This window comes from Acanthochromis polyacanthus, chromosome 18, assembly GCF_021347895.1.
Source record: "Acanthochromis polyacanthus isolate Apoly-LR-REF ecotype Palm Island chromosome 18, KAUST_Apoly_ChrSc, whole genome shotgun sequence".
Lineage (NCBI taxonomy): Eukaryota > Metazoa > Chordata > Actinopteri > Pomacentridae > Acanthochromis > Acanthochromis polyacanthus.
The window spans coordinates 17,748,561-17,768,658 of NC_067130.1; the positions used below are offsets into that span (position 1 = coordinate 17,748,561).

General features: G+C 39.6%; 1 protein-coding gene across 1 annotated transcript; it reads right to left on the reverse strand.

The window, feature by feature from the left end:
* Window positions 1–497: 497 nt before the first annotated feature.
* Window positions 498–9,876, reverse strand: dtwd2 (DTW domain containing 2). The gene is made up of 6 exons (XM_022200966.2): window positions 9,658–9,876; window positions 9,365–9,455; window positions 5,749–5,843; window positions 5,471–5,669; window positions 4,398–4,526; window positions 498–1,581 (listed from the first exon to the last, which is right to left on the reverse strand). The coding sequence occupies exons 1-6, from the start codon at window positions 9,810–9,812 to the stop codon at window positions 1,402–1,404; spliced, it is 849 nt and encodes a 282-aa protein (XP_022056658.1). The 5' UTR covers window positions 9,813–9,876; the 3' UTR covers window positions 498–1,401.
* Between the last annotated feature and the right edge of the window lie 10,222 nt (window positions 9,877–20,098).

The window sequence follows — 20,098 nt, forward strand, 5'->3', positions numbered from 1 at the left end:
ATGCTGGTCGCTTCCAGAGAAAGGCTGGCAGCATTGCTGTAGATTCAACCCACCCTGGTAACAAAATGTTTGTGCCTCTGCCCTCAGAAAGGAGGTAAAGATCTATAAGAACTCGCACCACCAGATTGAGGGACAGCTTCTTCCCCAGACCTGAAAACACTGTACAACTTCATGCACACTCACTTTAAAAGCTTGAGATGAAAGTGAAACTGTCCTTTAATCAGTCTGTTGCATATATATTTTCTTACTTTGAATGTATTTTTGCTATTTTTTTTCAATGCACTGTGTGTTTTACTGTTCACGTCTTTTAGTGTTGACTTTTAAGCCGGTGCTACCACAAACATGCCATCATGTGACTGTTAAAAACTAATTGCATGAGAATAAAGACTCTTGATCATGTGAAAGGAAAAACCTAATTTTATTACCTAGTGACTGAAATGTTCACTTTGCTGGCACACCATTTCAGAATGTTACTGAAAAACACAGAAACCTTGATATGGGCTGAAAGGTTGTTTATTATTTACAGGAGGTAACTTGTGTACATCTTCAAACTTTATCCTTAAATGCCATCTTAACCAAGTTGAAAAATGGATTCTACATATAAAATCACTCAACAGTTTCCCTCAAAACTGATTATTTCTGCAGATATAAATGGTTTGTTACAGTAGTTTTATGTTTTAAGAAATGGCCATTTTTACACTTATTACATAACAAAAATGAAAATAAAGGTTATCCATTTTTTTTGAGATGTCATTTGTGGCATAGAAAACATTGTGCAGTATTTTAATTGCTTTCTGTAATATATAATAAAAGCTCCTTGTAAATCTGCAGATACAATTATGACAGGCAGTTTTTCCAAAAACAGTGTCGTTATGGAGTCAAGTTCCATTATCAGCCGTGATTTCCTCACATAACGTTGTATACAAACCTCAGTTGTCACCATTTTCACTGCTCTGTACGTGTCTTTGGTAGTTTTGTGTTATTTCCATTTTATTGTTTTTGTTATTTATGTGAATGAAGATTTTGCTTTTCAAAACATCAGCGGAATCAGCCCTTCCAGATGTGACCAGATGTAGCCACATAAAGTCGTAACAACATAAGACGAGAGTAGGTTCTTAAAAAACTCAGAGCGTAAATACGTTAACTGTTTTGAAACAAAGAAAGCAAGAAACCTGATTTACTGTCGACATGACGCTTCAAGTACAGCTTTAATTTGCCATTAATTTATTTTAAATTAATGACAAATAAATAACTTACATATATTTTAAGAAAAAGAAACAAAAATCCCTCAAAGTCCAGTGGTCTCCCTGCCTGCACCCTGATGCTCTGCCGTGATGATTCAGTCCCACACAGTGTACACAGAAGATGAGTCAAGCCTCTTATCTCTGCTAAGTCATGGCCTCATCTTGGGCAGATGTTGTGGTCAGTGATGAGTTTCTCCATCCTCTTTATCTTGCGTTTATTCTTGGGCATGGGCTTGTCGTACATGCCGTTCCTCAGTAGATGCTCCTTGCTGTGATGAATCTGAGCGCCGTGCTGCAGCTGGAAGGAGCACAGAGCTTTCAGGGGCCTCAGCAGAACCTGGGAATTGGAGAATGATGAAAAACACAATGAGTACATTTAGAATACTGGATCCTCTCTTAGCCAGCAGATTTGTATGCTACCAGCCGAGCAGATAAACAGATAAAGTTAGCAACATGTTGCTGAGCAGAGATGAGCACAGGGATGTCATGATAACCGACTGTAATTCTGCAGCTGATTCCGCAGCAAATTTGTGGGGGAAAAACCAACACACACACAGATTGTGATATAGAGTGAACAATTAGGGTTCAGGTATAGATGACCAAAAAAATCTGAATGGAAACGGTGTCATATTTATACATAGTTCAAACCGAGAGAGTTTCTGTTGTTTCCTTATTACTCCGCCAAGGAATGCGGCAGAGTTCTGTGACTATCGGCGTACATTTGTCCTTCTGTGAATCTGTCTGTACACAACATTACTTAAAAATGAAGTAACAGATTTGGATAAAATTTTCAGGGAAGGTCAGAAATGACACAAGGACCACCTCATTAGATTTTGATAGTGATGTGGCTTATAGTCTGGATCCACAGATTTGTTAAGGATTTCCATATCATTATGAGATAGCAGCATGGCGTCACTGTAACTATGACAACAAGACAACGCTACATCAGCTGCCTGCTGATGATCACATGATTGCGATCCTACTACAAATCCACCGTTATGACTTATCAGGACTTATTGGTAGAAGGATGCTGAGTTTCCCACTGCCAGGCAGGAGGCCTAGAGGAAGACCAAAGAGGAGGTTTATGGATGTGGTTAAAGAGGACATGAAGGTGGTTGGTGTGAGAAAGGAGGATGCAGAGGACAGGGTTAGATGGAGGCAATTGATTCACTGTGGCGACCCCTGAAGGGAAAGGCCGAAAGGAAAAGAAGAAGAAGAGCCATTGGAAATGATACAAAGAACTACTGATTAAATTTTGGGGGTGTTTCTAAATCCCATCAATTCTCCCCACCCGCTACACATTGTAATGTTCTGAGTTAATCATGTTCTGTGCCGTTAAGACAGACTGCACGCTGCCTGGCAGCTGTCGGTCACAAGGGACTTTTAGGCAAGTTTAGGGAAGTTAATGTGTGTGTTCTGCCTCATTTCGTTGAGCTGGCGTGGGTTATGGCCAGAACAGTAGCCCATTGTGACATTTATAGGTCTAGATTGCAGCTCTTAGGACTGCTATTTGTTTTCCTTTTCATTCAAGAATGTAGTTATCCTGATTGTTAAAACAAAGCACTTTTTAATTTCTTCATTTTTTATTTAATAAGGGGAAAAAAAACTACAATTATGTTTTTTTTCAAAGAGCATTTATTTTGTACTGATGCAGCATTATTTTTTGTATGTCTGCATAAGGTAAAAAATAAAGAAAATGAGATTTTTGCATAACATCCTACTGTTGGGGATTTTCTTTAATCTTTATTTCAAATCACGAGTATTTCGCATCGTGAGCCCTGTTTCGTATAGTTTCGTGAGTTGACCATTTTGTTACACTCCTAGATATTACCCTTGTGTATTACTGATGGTGTGTGTTAGCACAACGTGTGCAGCAGCCTCTGTGTTTTTATATCACATTTAGTTTTTTCCCCTAAACATCTTTTTGGTGACAATGTTGAGCAGATGAAACCAACACACATGACTATATCTGAAGCTTTTCGGAGGTTCAGAACAAAACTCACATCAAAGTGCCGACAAGTTTTAAACACTTGAAGGCTACTTTCCAGTGTTTCACGCCACCATAAAATACTTTGTGTTTTTTCTAGAGGAAACATTTGTTTTAAAATCTAGTAATGTCTTTTTTTTTTTAATTATGAAAGCTCCCGCCCATGTTATTTTAAATAGAAGAGCTAAAGTCCAAATGCATTCGTTTCATTAGCTTTTGTTGTAGTAATGGGTAAAGCCAATTGTAGAATTTCAGTGATATTTGTCCAGACTACCAAATTTCTGTTATCGTCTCATGCCAGTCGAGTGTTTAGCAGCGTAAGAGACAGATGTTTACCTCCAAAAACAGAGCTAAAAGGCATGTGTGAACTCTGCGCATAAATTTATCAGGTAAATATAAACATGACTCAAACTTAAGGCTAACGTTGCTCTGTATCTGCTCGATGTGTGAACAGGCAACTGTTAACATGCGACAAGTTTAAATTAACTTCATTCTGTTGTTCCAAAGTAGCCAAAGAGTTACTGCATGTTTAGAGCTAACCGTTAGCCTAGCCGCGCTAGACAACCCACGGCAACAAATTTAATTCTCTGCCAGGGTGGTTCTAGTTACCCTCCATAAGGCTCGAGGCTGGATTCTCCTAAAACTGGCCGGACCAATCACCATGAAGTGTAGAGTCAGAAGGCGGGCGTAACGAAGTGACGACAGAGGCGCGACGATTCTGACAGAAACAACTGGAAACAACTAGCCTAGCCGCGCTAGACAACCCACAGCAATGAATTTAATTCTCTGCCAGGGTTGACAACAGAAACGACAACAGTCGTTGAGCTCCATTAGCACCGACTCTGAATAATCTTTCTGTTAACATGTCTGTAATATACTTGAGCTTCACCCATTGACTGTATAAATAAGGCTTCACCGAACTATCCTCTGATTTCCGGTGCTCTAGGAGCCTATTCATTGCGCTGATTGGTTGTATACCTACCCAATTGCTGCAGAGTGATTTGATAGACAACCTTTTAGCCCGCCTCCCTCCCTGTCGAGCGTGCCTAGACCCTTGTGCCTTCAGAACATGGGTCTAGCGTGGCTAGGCTAGCTAACCGTGCTATCTGTGGAAACCAACGAACCAACACTGTCATACAATGATCAAAAACGTTTCATCACATCACCTCTTGGATCTCGTCGTTCCGCTCCAGGATTGACAGAGCGACAGCAGCACATTCCAGCGTGGACAGACAGATGTTGGAGGGTTGAGTGCGGATCACGTACTGACTGGACAGAGTCCTGTTGAGCTGCACCTGGAAGACCAAAGCAGAGATGATCAACAGTGTGGTAATCTCACTCTAATGACATTATTTTTTATGGATTAAGGGTTTAATTCCAGATTCATATCTGTTTGGTCACAAATGATTCAACTGTGACTGTGTTTAACAGCTCATCTGTTTGAAGTGAAGAAAAGTGCACCAGTCTCCATGTTGGGGATTGTTTAGAATCATGAACAATAAATGAACTTAATGCTGTTATTCCACATGCATAAATGTTCACACTTTGTAGATGCTGGATTCTGGTGCTGTTTGGTGGTGCAAGTATTTAATAAACTCAAAAGAAAAACTCCCACAAACACATGGAAGCAACAAACTACACTTCATCTCCTGTTATTGTTTTACCAAAACCCAGATTACAATCATTATTGAGGAGTCTCATTGATCTCAAATTGTATTTTTATAGACACTTCAGTTCATAATATAGGTGAAATTGTAAAGCAACGTTGTTTTGCAATATTTCTGATTTTTTTTCACACTAATATTATCGCTAAAATGCTCAAAAAGAACCTCAGTGTTGAACGTGACAAGGAAATTCAAAGGACTGAAACCAGCAAGACAAATAGTTTTGTATAATTTACCAAATGTGCAAAAGCAAGTGACATAAAAGTCACTGAAGGTTGATTTACAGTCACCCAGAAAACATATGCAAGTAAATACTGTGCTTATTCCTGAAATCTGTTTCACAATTGCATTTGGCCAAAACTAGAGAAAAGAGGAGAAATGCTGCACAGTGTTCACCTGCCTACATTCAAGATACTTTTTCTTCTTTTACTCTTGAGTGTCAATTAGTCATTTCATGTGGGCGACGCAGCTTTCCCTCCAGTGGGTGTAATGCACGTCATCTCAGGTTAACAGGATGCTGGTCTCTGTTCCCTTGAACTCGTCCTCTTTTAATGAAACACCGCAGTTCTACACACCTGTTTGGGCAGGTGGAACAGGCTGTTCTTGAGGAACATGTTTTTGGCCTGGCTCCAAGTGCCGTCTATGATGATCACATTATGCTTCACGGTGCCCACTTCTTGGTACTGCACTAAATCCTCCAGGTTCTGGGATTTGGGACCCGGGTACAGGATCAGTGTTCCGCTGTCCCGACACACCGCAGCCAGCTCCGGGTGCCTGAGGGGAGAATAAAGGGAGTCAGGACCTAAACGTGTTTATGGATGTTTGGGGATTTTTAGCGTATTTAAACACTTACTTTTCCTCATTAAACCTCCTTCCAACTATGACATTGCACTTTCCTAGTGGCAAACAAGCAGCGAGTAGAGGCACTGTGCGAAGTACTCGACTCTCCTGAAAGCAAAACAGTTAGAGAACTTAATTGAAACCATTAGTGTCTCATTAACCTGGGAGCATTATTGCCATTAGCTGACATGATTAATTAATGGTGAAAAGCTGCAAACAATATTGTGTATATTCCTGTCAGATTACTAAAACGGATTTCTAACAATCTCAAAAAATAATAGTGCTGAAACTCATAACTATTCTCACAGTTCATTAATCTGGCTGTTTTTTTTGTCTATAAAATGTTCAAAAAAGGTGAGAAATGTCAATATGTAATGTCCTCAAATGTCTTGATTTGTTCAGATTTAGTTTACTGCCTTGGAGGAAGGAGAAAGCAGAAATCATAAAACTTTAAGAAGCTGGAATCTCAGAATTTATATATCTTTTTCCTTTCTTTTTCACTTAAAAATAACTTGGCCAGATTAATTAACAACAAAAATAGTTGGCAGTTAATGAAAGAGTAGACAACTAATCGATTAATTGTGCACCTCAAAAACCAAGATATATCATTGTAAAATTTAAAAAACACAGAAGAAATGAGGCTGAAATGTTTATAATAAAACTAAAACAGTAGATATACCAATATTGAATTGATGCTCAAATAAGTCTACATTTAAATATCCAAATAATAAAAAAAACTAAACAAAAATAAGAAAATATAACTATAATAAACTGAAATGAAGCTTAATTCACAAACTACTTCTGACTCAGGAACACTGGCCTCTTCCATCACAGATCAAACTGATATTTAACAGTACTGTCTTTATGTTCCTATAATAACATTAGAATAACATTTCCCCCAAAAGACAAGCATAGGAGGGTGAGTAGTTTTTAAAGTTCAGATGGTATCCATAAAAAAAAGCAATAACTGCAGCCCACTCAGATGACTGTACGAACATGTCATTGCAACTCGCTTCTCATATCTCGATACTGGCAGCTGGACTGTTAAGAGGACACTGGCGAGGTTTTTTAAGTAAATAAAACAAACTGGAAAATCTGGAGAGACAAAACTGTGAGTTTAAAAGGATAGAGGATGTCATATTTAGGTTTGCCATACACCCTGATATAGCTTTTGCTACCTGTAGTCATTTCTAGTGTTAATACTGTGGATTACAAGAATCATTTGACTTGACATGAGTCAACGTTAACTTTTCTGCACAAAAAAGACATTCAGAGGTTGAGTTTGAGCTTGAATAAATCAAATAAAGAGTGTATCTTCCACAGCTCCAGTCATTTTAGTGTAAAAATCCCTGTTTGGCTTCAACAGTGCTGAGCAAGAGGTTCAGTCACAGCATTTCTGCATTTACCGAACTGCATTTGAACCTTTTGTTAACACAAAAAATAAAACTTAAGATATAAAGTATGATATCAAACTAGTAGGGCCATGTATGGCCTAGAATAGTTATTAATTATGTCATATTTGTGTTGGTCCTTTCCAGCAGTTGTTTCCATCTGTTTACTTCTCTCCTGTAGCCTAGCCGCGCTAGACAACCCACGGCAGCGAATTTAATTCTCTGCTAGAGAGGGTCTAGTTACCCTCCATAAGGCTCAAGGCTGGATTCTCCTAAAACTGGCTGGACGAATCACCATGAAGTGTAGAGTCAGAAGGCGGGCGTAACTAAGTGACGACAGAGGCACGACGATTCTGACAGAAACAACCGGTGCACAATAAACAGTTATCTTTCGACTCGGCTTTGGCCACAGCCCTTAAAGATTTGAAGCTAAAATTCAACTTGAAAGATAAACAAAGGACGGCACTGAAATGTTTCATTGAGAAGAAAGACGTATTTGGACTTATGCCGACGGGATATGGCAAATCCTTAATATACCAGTTGGCTCTGCTGGTTGGGAAGCTAATGGGACTTAGCCACAATCCGCCGGCGCTCTAGGAACTACGTCAGCCATTGGTTGACGTACGCTGATTGGTTGTATACCTACCCAATTGCTGCAGAGTGATTTAAAAGACAACCTTTTAGCCCACCTCCCTCCCTGTCGAGCGGCCCTAGACCCTTGTGCCTTCAGAATTCAGAACATGGGTCTAGCGCGGCTAGGCTATCTCTCCTGTTCAAATACACTGCATTTTAATACAGCCAAAATCCCAAAAAGCAGTTTATTTGCTGTTTTTTTAAAACACATTTTTCTTTTTCCATTTTCAGACAACAGAATAAGTATGAAATGATGACTGAATCACAGACTATTAACATTAACATGCTAGCTGGTTGCTCAGTGGCTTGGTGGTTAGCACCAGAAGATCCCTGGTTTACGTCCCAGCGTTCCCAGGATCTTTCTGCATGGAGTTTGCATGTTCTCCCTGTACATGTGTGGGTTTTCTCCAGGTACTCCGGCTTCCTCCCACAGTCCAAAAATATGCGGAGGTTAATTGGTAATTCTGAATTGTCTGTATATGTGAATGCAAGTTTGATTGTATTCTCTATATCTAGCCCTGTGATAGACTCCAGTCCCCCATGACCATAATGAGGATTAAGCAGTGTATAGATAATGGATGGTTGGATGTCAGCCGGCAGTCACTTCAGAGCCACGTTCAACCTGCAGTCCTGCACCACTAAACAACTGATTATAAAGCCACAATGTTGTCTACAAACTCACCATCTACATGAGTTAAAAACAACAGCAGTGCTGTGAATTTGGAAATGGTAGTGTCTACGGATACGGGTCCATATCCGTAGCCCACAGGCTACGGGTACGGCACTTTCCATTTGCCAGACAGATACGGACCCGTACGCGAGTCTCGCGAGTCAAGAAGCTGCTAACCACTGCAAACTGTTGAAAGGTAAGCAAAGGTTAAGGTTAGGGTTAGTGTTAGGGTCAGGTTTAGGGTCCGTACCTGTCGTACCGATGCTACGGGTCCGTACAGCTAGCGTCTACTGGGAGTCACGTGACCAGATCTCGCGTATCTGATTGGCAAATGGCAAGTGCCGTATCCGTAGTCCACAGGCTACGGGTACGGGTCCGTACCTCTAGCAACAACCTTTGGAAATATTATATTATAAATGTATAACTTCAGGAGAAAGCTAAAAGTGACAGAAAGTCCTAGTTTTGCAAACTCATTCACGGCTGTGTCAGCTGCCAAACGGTTAACTGTCTTGCTAGATGCTGTAAATCACAGATGCAGAGAGAGTCTTCTTCCTGAAGCAGGCACGGACAGCAGCATTTAAAGCTACAGACACTGAAACAGCCCGTTTTACAAAGAGGTTATATACAGTCATGGTGAAATGAACCCTCTTTGCAGTATACTGGGCTAAAACAATAACAAAAAACCTAAAATAAATATTCTGGGGATATGTGAGATTTTCATTAATTAGCTGAAAAATTGCACAATATGGGACCTTTAATACATTTCAACACGTTTTAGAGAAATGTTATGTTAAAGAAAGGGTTCGTAATTTTGCTGAAGCTTCAAACTCGCTTCATGTAAACAGATGAGGGCTGTGAATTTCATCCCCCATCACTTACACCATTTCCAGAGTACTACTGTTAAAAAGTGTCACAGTAAACATGTAGGGACTCACCTCTGCAGGATGCTGCACTACGTACAGACATGTGGACACCTCCAGGGGTTGTGGTGGAAGAAAAGGACAGAGACACACCTTCTGAGGGCGACTACATGGGAGGAAAGTTGAAGACGTGAAGCTGTGATTTCCCAGTAAGTTCTATAGCCCATCTCTGTGGAGCTTTCTGTAACGACACAAATCTGCTCCCTCATTAAAGCATGCCAATTAGGAGAAGGAGAGGAGGAGAAGGGTTTCTGTCCAAACACTCTAACTCTGCTAGCTAGCATTAGCCTCACTGTAATTCAGCTCACCGGCACCGTAAACAGGTCGGTCTTCTCTCGCCGACCTCCACCGGCAAGGCAGCCAGGTCTCCGAAAGCGTCGACTAACCCATCGTCCGTGGAGCCGCTGTCCGGTCCGTTTTCTCCCGGGGGGTCCGAGGAGCAAACACCGGGGACATTGTCCATTGCGGAGTTAGCAAAAAGCTAACAAGCGCAAGTACTCAAACACAGCGCCGAGGAGGCACTTCTGGTATAGAAATACACCAACTAGACAGACTGAACGGTAAGCAGCAAATTCATTAAACACAATATTATTGGATTTATTTAGCTTCAGCTCCTGAGCTTGTTTTGTTTTAGTCTGTTATAGCTCCTAATAATAACAGCTAAACACCGTTAGTTAACCCTTTGATGCATAAGTGGGTAAAAAAATGGGTCGTTTTCTTGCAATGTCTTTGTAATAAAAAGTTTTTACCATTTTATATTCCAGCTATTCCTCAAAAGACACGCTCTTGATATCATTCCATTTACATTGTTATGTTGCCTTTAATAATTTTAAAGAAATTGTCATATTTGTATGACAACCCCAACCTCTTTGTCACTGATAATATCATACAAGAGATGATGTAGGGCACAAACATGGAGAAAAAGAGTGGAAAATGTCAACAAAATAGATGTTGACATTCTTTCATGGCTGTTCTGTGTAATATTCTTCTTTTTCAACCATCAAAATGTTCAAAATTGGTTGAAAAGTGGAAAATAAATGTATTTCAATCATGAAATCACTCCTGTGTGAACCAAAATACAATACAAACAAGAATACAAATTATAATTCTTTACCAAAATGAAAAGAGTGTCATAAAAACACGTTGATCCTTATACAGGTCATTTTGACCCACTTATGGAAGAGTGTAGGGTCCAATCACTAAGGGTTAAAGCAGCACTACAGTGCCAGTTACAGATGGCTAGTAGCTGCAAAGTTAGCAGAATCAGGAGTAAAAGTGTGTGCAACATCACTTAAAGCTTAAAGGATTCAAAACAGTGTCTTCTTTTAATAATGGGATTATTTGCAAGTTGAAATGCAAAGGCCCCAAGGTAAAAAACTCAATGCAACAGCAGTGAAAATGCCTTCTGGAAAGCATGTGAGACAAAACTGAGTACATCTAGAATTTGTAGTCAGCCTAATGGCATGAGCATGGTTTTAAAAATGCTACAGAACTTTCTCAGTTTTGGGCTGTATTTATCCCCATGGGGAAAAAAATACAAAAAAAAAATCTGAGTGGGAGACTTTACAAAGATGGGAAAGGATACAGGTAAATTGGTGACCAACTAAAAATAAGTGGAAGCACAGTTGCGGCGTTAATCAGGAGGTATAGAATGAGCCATAATACCACTTATCAGTGTGCTACTTTCAAAACCTGGGAAGGAAAAATACAATGAATGCGTAGTCCTGACAGTGAAGCAGGAAAGTGTGAGTGTGACAGTATGAAACAGCATGAGTACAAAGGCTGTATGGACGATGACATTTATAGTTGACTCTATGCATGAATGTCTGTCAATATACCAGAAATACTGGCTGATGTGGTGATTCCCAGTCTGCAGAAGTTTGGAAGAGGAGGAATATCTCAATATGATAACAATACATTGATCAACCAGCATTTGTTGCTGTAAAAATATGTGTTAATTATATTAATTGGCATATCCATTCCGTATGCTGTACTTCTATGACTACGAGCCTTGTCTTGGTAAGTTGTTTTTAAATCATTAACTCACTTCTGCCTCCTGTAGATGTGGAGGACCGAAATTCGATTTCGATTGTTGGAACATGTGAATATTCGTATTTGTCCACTGGGTGTCGCCAAAGCCCATAAAAAGTGAATGTATAGCAGTTCAAGTAAGGTGGACACAGGTGAGAAAAGCCTTAAGACATAGCTATTACTTTGCCAAAACAAAATACCAGTCTCTGCTACACGTTCACTTCTGTTTGAACGGTTTGCACACTGTGTTTTCTCATGTGTGAATGAATGTCCGTGATTGTGTTTTCCGTCTCCTCTTCAAGGTCAACAGGCCCAGGATCACTGCTGAGCTCCAGATGGCACCTTTGGATTCAAGGCTCGAAGCAATTGTATGTGCAAATTAAGCAGGACATAAACCATGTGCTTCATGACATCTCAGGCACTATTCAGTCTGTTAAAAGCTCCCAACCATGAAGCAATGTGTTTTGCTCATTCCTGCTTTGTTTTGACCTTCACTGTGCCAAACCATTCATATGCAGAGTTTAACACCAGCAGACTGTTTTAACATTCATCCATGGGAGAGGAAAAAAAGGTTTCGCCAAACTAATCATTTCAAATAAATACGGCGCTGAAACTGGGCTTTTTTCAGTGAGGGAGGAGAAATGATAGATGAAATATTTATTGATATAATCAGGCACGTAAGACACACAAAAAATTGTATTATATTGTTATTTTATATGTTTAGTATGCATAGTTAAGGTGTTATTATTTAACATAAACAAACACATGAATGATTAAACAATTACAGGTTATAATTTTGTTTAAAAACAGATGAATCTGCATGTGGGCACAAATTACATTATTTTTCTGTTTACAAGTGGATGCACAGCACACAGACTCTTAGCTGAGACGAGGTGTCAGGTTAACAGCTTTATTTATAGCTGAAGCTGCACCCCGGAGTCACACACACACCACCACATGCACTCTCACCGTTTTTTTATTTGCACTCGTGACCCAAAGATCTTCCTTCAAACACACTTGGATTCATGCACTATCACCAGAGAGGCCTGGAAATCTTTCTGATGAGTGTCATCGCGACTGTTTTAGATTCAAAAGTAGATTTTTAAAGTGAATGCAGTGTATTGCTAAAATTATAAAAACTACAGATATACAAATGTATATATGGAGCTTTAGGTGTTTATCTCAAGTGAATGTAAAAAAATGTTTTTTAAAAAAAGAAAGAAAAAAAAATGGCAACTGGAGGCAAATTTTCCATAATTAAAGCCATTCCAGCACATTCCAGCCTTCATTTTCTATGAGCTATATAGATTAGGGAGGGAAATATTTATGTTTACAATGTAGGATACTTTCACTGTTATTTTAAGACCAAACAATGTTATACTGCTAATAATACTGTAACTATGCTAAAGTATAATACACTGTCTATTTTGTTTCGCTGGTTCAGTTGATGCGGGAGTTGTATCTCCTTGTTTCTCTGTGTTCATCTCTGTTTCATTTAATTCTGATGACTTAACATTGATCTCCTCTGCTTCGGTTTGTTTTGTATCTGCTTCAGTCTCACTTCTTTCCTCTCCTTCTGCTTTGGTGTCTCTCTCTTCAGCTGGTTTTGTGTCTCTGACAGCTGTTTCCTTGCCGTCTTGTACACTTTGAGTTTCTGAAGGCCCAGCTTTCACCACAGCATTCTCAGATGGAGTAACTTCAGCGGACGACTCCATCGTCTCCTCTGCCTCTCCGTCACCCTCGTCTGCAGTCTCTGCTGGTGATGCCGTCTCCTTCTCCTCCTCCCTTTGTTCCTTCCCTCCTGCGTCGTCTTCTTTCTCTTGTGTAATAACGTCAACTGGAGTCAGAGGTGTTAGATCCAGACATGACTTAGGAGAGGATGCCTTTTTCCTTGGAGGAGCGACTGGATGATTTGTGTCTGAATCTTGTTTCCACAAGTCTTGACCTTTATGCATGGTGACAGTTTTCTCATCCAGGGCGCTAGGATGATCATCCTCACTTCCCCACTCTGTTTCCTCAGAGGGGAAGTCGAAGCTTGAGATGCTAAGTGGATCTACAGATTTTTCTACTTTTATAGACACACTTTTCTCTGTTTTGGCTTTCCTTTTTGTTGTTGTTTGTGTGTCATCTTCTTCTAGCGATCGAGGGAAAGGCTCTATATCGCATGGAGAAGAATTGGCACTCGACCTGAAGAAGTCTGTCACTTCCTCCTTAGAGAGTGGAATCTCACCTTTTTCAGGTTTGGTTATAAAATCTCCAAATTCATACAAGTCTTGGGTCAATATCCGTGATCCTTCCTGGGGTTGCTTTTCTTTATTTGTTGGTTCTGCCTCCACCACTGGAGTCTCATCGATAAGAACGTATTTCTCTAAATATCCTCTGGCCTCACGGTCTGAATGCCTGCTGTGGAAGGACTTCTCAGAGGTCATGCTTTCTGTATCCTCTTCTTTGTTCCGGCTACTGGTTGCTTCTTCATACAGGTCCGTGTAAAGGAAGGCCATGGCTTTGGGGTCCTCCAGCAAAATGGGGTCAATAATTTTCGGGGGTCCTTCGGGTAGGAAGATTGGAGTTAGGATGTCCTCTTGGCTTCCAAACAATTTCGAACCACTTGGTTTTGAAGGAAGCCTGGATGGTGCACCTCCAGTGGCTCCTCTTTTGTCTGTGGAGTCCAGATTTTTCAGGTTGCCCTCTGTACCACCGTAGAAGACTTCATCTAGAAGCTCGCTGGTGATTTCCCCCAGACTGATATTGTCTGACTTGTCAGTATCCACACTTACAGTGGCAGTGTTGCCTTTCGACTGAACAGGTTTCTCAGTGTCTTGGCTCTCAGTGACTGCTTCAGCATCTGGTTCCCCTTGTCCCTGTGCGATCACAGCAGGACCCCCTGGAGCCTGTGCATCAATCAGATTAAATGCCTCAAAGTAGTCCACATTTCCAGCAGCTGCTCTACCTGGAGGTCTGGGCACTGGAGCTCCTGGTGGGTCTTTGGACACTGCAGGAGGTGAAGGCTTTGCCGGGCCACCCGGTGCCACATCTGATCCCAATGAGATCATCAGGTCATTGTCATGGGTCTGCTCACTGGCTTTAGCAACAGGACTTTCCTCCAGATACGACAGATTATCCACCATTTCTTTACTCACTTCTTCATCTAATGTGACCAGTTTAGGAGGAACAACAATGTTGAGGATCTCAGAGCCCTCCGACACCAACCTGAACAGCCGCTGCTCTTTATCTTCCAGAGGGTCAGCCGGTTCCTCTTGGTCTCCTTCTCCTTCAGTTTTCACATTGGGTTGGGAGACTTCGACCAGCTCTGGCCGGCCTGAGATGTTCTCAGAGCTTTCTACCAGGACTGCCTTGTTTTTTTGACTGCTTACCCTCTCTTTAGTTTTCTTCCTTCTTGACATCAGCTCCTCATCCATGACAAAGATGATCTTTCCTGCTGGATGAGACCCAGGTGTTGCAGGCCGTGCTGCAGCCTGAGAGCTGAGATCCACAGTGTGGTTACCAGCATCAGATGCCCAGGGTGTGGTGCAGCGACTTGGGGTCGTCTCCCAAGCGATCCCGCTGTCCTCACCTTGCATAGTCACCATAGAGAAAGAGGAGTCCATCATCAGGCACTGCATCTTAGGCCGGACATTGTCGTCATGGACGGCCTCACGTAAGCTGAAGGCAAAACAACACAAACAAAGAAGCCACATCAAGCCAACTTGTTACATTTGTCCTTCCGGTTCAGTGTTTTTTGCACTGAAGTCCAAGTCAGATTCCCCAAACAACACAAACTTGTCATAAACCACTCATTTAAATCTAATCTCATAGATACCCCTACTTTGCTACGAGGGGCCTGTGAGATCTAATAATTAGCATAATTTGCATACTAAAATTGTTGCGCAAAGCTGCCTCTGCTACTCTCTTTGCAAGAAAGTTTTGCCCTCTGAATCCCAAGAAGTTTCTGGGCAATTTTTGGTCTTGTCCCTTTTTTCTCTTTTATCAAAGCCCTGCAGGTCTGTAAAAACAGAATAGCCATGGCTAGAAGGAGAAAGAACTCAAAAATGTCGTCTGTGCAGTATGATGCAGTTAAAATCCCATAAATCATTAAGAAAAAGAAAAGGTATAGTTACGGCAACATTTTCTAATAGTGACCAATAGCAGAGAAAATTGGGAGTCCATATAGATATTTATCTATGTACATTTAAAATAAAATCTTCTACATAAAAGGTGTTTTTCATACTACTCTGCACATCTACTGTAGAAAGGCATTTCACCATATTGAATGTATCTTACAGCAACTTGCTTTTGAGGTTTGAGGCCACATTTCTTTAACTGATCTATGTTTTATTTTCCTCTCAGTCTCTTTTGTTGCCTTCCCTCTTCTCTATATGAAAACACCCTACAGTTCACCTGAAAAAAAATCTCAATTTTTGTCAGTCATAGGTTCTCAATTGCACCAAGACACACAGAGTTTCAAGTGTTTTGTTACAGACTTTGGTGCAAATTCTTTACTTTTTACATTTTTAATTTCAATCAAATATATCAGTTTCCAGCTTCACTTGTGTTATTCTCGCTCACAGATCCGTACGTTCAAAGACTATCTGAAAGTTGAAAATGTTCTGATTCGTGTGTGTGTGTTTACTGTTTCTGGCTCTTCTGACAGGTGTAATTTTGGCAATTTAAAAAAAAAAATCACATGCCTTTCGGACTCAGAGGGTTAATTCACACAGATACAACGACAGAGCAAATTTCACACTGCACAGCTTCAAGTCCTGCTCAGCCACACTTGCAGTATAAACAGGTTGGTCACTAATGGAGTTTCCTCCATTTATTCCCCATTTTGTTTGGAAATGAATCCAATTTATTACTGTAAAATAAACTGCTGCCTCTGAGCTACTGGGGATTGTGGATAAATGAAAAAATTGGATTTCGCTCTGCAGCTTCCTATTGTTATTAAAGCTACGAAGCAAACCCTATTACCGGTACATATTTGACTCTGCAGCAATTCATCCAGAATACAAAATACCTGTTTCGAAGTGTCTCCACTTCATCACCAGTGTCAACGTTTTGCCCAGTAATATCTTCAGGTGTCAACACTGTCATCTCAGCATCAACATCTGAACGTGCAAAATCCTCCGTCACTGTATCCATTGTTTGTATTATCTTGGATGAATTTGCTTTAGCCTCTCTGCTCAACTCAGCGCCGCTCTGTTGATCACATTCTAAGCAAGCAGGCTTGAGTTGAGTTTTCATGCTCAGCATTATCTTGAAATAGAAAACTATCCTTCCCGTGTTTCATGTGAAGCATTTGCAACATGTAGGGAGATTATTTTGTCATCTGTTCACACTGGATGAACCCTTGCATTTATAGTCCACACAATTAACAGGCTAATCTGGATTGATCAGCTGTTGCCTTTGACTAATGTGAATAGTCAAAGATGCAGCAACATTGAGTAAACGCTTCTCTGTTGCTTTTCTTGCCAGGTCTATATATAATTTAGTGCTGGTGGCCTGTATCTGATGTCGAGTCTGTCTGTAAGTCTGTCAAAGGTAAGAATCTTCAAAGTCTTCGGTTTAGTTTTTAGTTGTGCAACATAATCTTACATAAAGAAAACAAATCGATAAAAAGCAAGCTTGATCACCGTTTTCTGCTATAATAATTGTTTATGAGCTGCCAGGCTGCAAAAAAAAATGGCTAAATCTCAGTATTTTGTTTTATGAAATCAGTTTTTATTGACTTTGAGCACGCTTCTATGAAAATGCCAGCCTCACACCTGTTCATGTCTGTCATGCAGTGTGACAGAGATATGACGTGGGAAGTGAAAGACTGGAAGAGTTGGGGAGGGTTTAGTCAGCAGGTTGTATCTGGGCAAAAGTTCTCTTGTGTAAACTGGTCTGACATACCTTCTGTGAATCATAAACTTTCCAAATGGACATGACAAACATTGGCTAATACACAAACTTCGTGCTTATTGGGCCATAACACTGTGTGCACCAGTCAGGCAGATTAAACATGACTATAAACAACATAATACTGCAACTAATCTGTAATTGCTTTAGTTCAACCAAGTAGAGGAAATGTTATTCTGACATACAGTATGTTCCTGTAGGATTAAACAATTTCCCTGCTTCTGATCTGTATATATATTTTTGACAGTCTATCTATGTAGTTTCTTCATAATGTCATTTTACTGTTTAAATATGAGATGTAGAGTAGTATAACATGAAAAATTGTATTTTTTTCTGTTTACTAAATAGATTTTTTTATGCAGAAAGTATTTATATCGTTTGTGTTGCTACTTTTACTTAAGAATCTGAACTTTTCATCATCACTGGCCATATCAGTAACTGTCCAGAAGATGGCAATCACCAAAAGCACATGGTGTGTTTAGATGTGCTGATGCAAACTTATGTCTGTATTCATTTTGAACATTTAGAATGGAAATGAGTGATATGTAAAAGCAGTAAACTTGCTGTCTGCCTCTCTTAGGAAAGTTGTTCACCAATATGTATATTTCTTCTGAATCATTCATGTCATTCTGTAAAATAAGCACTTTAGTTTTATTACTTTAAAATATTTTGCTGGTCATATTTTTAGTTTTGAATACAGGACTTTGCATTTCTACACTGTGGTATTGCTTCTTTTTCTTGAGTAACTATCCATAGTACTTTTCCATCACTCTTAGTGATCACTTCTGGCACTTTTTTATGTTTTATACTGCAGAATACCCAACTATAGCTGTATGAATAAGATTATTGTTTCTTTTCCAATAATATATTTACACAAAATAAGGCACTTATCACAAAACAACTAATAATAATAAAGTATGTGTTCAATTAATGATAAAATAGTACTTTTAATTGAGCTTTAATTTAAATGAATAGTTCTGTTATTTTGTAGTTTATTCTTAATATATTTATAAAATGTTACCAGCATAGAGAAAACAATACAGTGAATGTAAAGAAGATTGTGCTTTATAAAATAAGACTATAGTTTGCTTTTTTCTGTTCAGTAATGATGCAGTTAAACATGTTGGTAAAACATGTAATAAATACTAAAAACTAAAAGAAGATTGTCATTTATAAAAATCCAGCTTGTTTGAAGTAAACAGGAATATGTTTCTTACTGTCTTAGCCAGAGGTGAAATTTTAGAAGGGAGAGACTCGCCATCTAAAGAATCTTGAAAATAAATCTATCGAAGAATTTCTTAACGCCAAAGTCAGAAGTTGTAGGACACACATCCCAACTATCCACCCAAATAGCCAAACATCCAACCAATCGTGTTGCACTGATGCAGGTGTGATGTGGTAAAACTGTGCATGCACATAGGAGAAGTATAACCTGTGGAGAAAAGTCGCTAAACTTAATTTTGAAGCAAAGTCACTAAACTTTTAAAGCAGTTTTTATCAGATTTGACAGTTGATTTTATGTAGTTTTTGTGTCTTTATTGGCAACTGAAATTCCTGTTATGGTTCTCTCATTTTAACAGTGAAATTATAAATTAACAGTGGATGTCTTTCCTAATGTGAACGTTTTCCACTCAAACACATAACAGCCTCTGTGGCCACCCCAATACCTTGAATGTTACCAGGACCTGCAATAATCTATACCTCTCAGATAATTAGTAAAATTAAGTGTAAAATTCTAAACATATCAGTATATGATTTCCTAACTCTCATACTCACATAGTTTCCAACTTGCCTTTGCACTACAACAGCATGTTTGAATTTCAGATCATTTAAATATGGCTATTGATTTTTGTGTTCCTTCTAACATTTTCAGTGGCCCATCGGGGCGGCTGTGGCTCAGGTGGTAGAGCGGGTCGTCCAATGATCGAATGGTTGGCGGTTCGATTCCCGCTCTCGCCTAGTCATGTGCTGCATGCCGAAGTTTCCTTGGGCAAGATTCTGAACCCCGAATTGCCTACCAGTGACTGTTCCACTGGTATGTGAATGTATACTGACTGATGTTGCAGGTTGATTAGCAACCTGCACATTAGTGTGTGAATGTGTGTGTGTCTGGGTGAATGGGAGCAATTGTTGTAAAAGCGCTTTGAGTACTCTGATGAGTAGAAAAGCGCTATATAAGAGCAAGTCCATTTACCATCTTTCCATCCTTCTAAAAAAATTTCTGGAGGTGCCCCGGATGTGGGGCGGAAAAAACCTGAAATGATAACCTTGTTAGACCGAAACAACTGCCTGAGGGCACGATATGTACAGTTATACATTTTACTGAGTAAACCAGTGTAGGAGGAAGATTTGGCCTGACTAATCTTAAAATAGAAAACCAGAAGAAGTGGTTTTGTGGCAAGATGATATAAAAAAAATTAGTCCCTGTATTATTGTTTTAATACAAAGATATACATAAACCAAATTTTGTGCTATTAACATGAGTCCAACAGGAATATTATTCATTTTTTTGAAAAAAAAATACAAAGGACATACATTTGGACTGGATCCAAATGTATGAAAGGACTACTGAGAAGTGTAAAATTATTTAAAGTAACAGCCTACATGTGATAATTTTTCAGTAAAAAATCAAATGAATAAAAATTATGCTAATTTATTTATTTTTTATAATATATGCACTTTATCTATTTTTTTCTTTTTTTATGTTATTCTTATGATATGATTATTGCCACTTTTGTTTTTTTCCTCCATGGTGCACGTGAGGAAACTTTATGGCCAATTACGTCAAAATATCGGTGGTACGTAGCGTGATGACGTCTC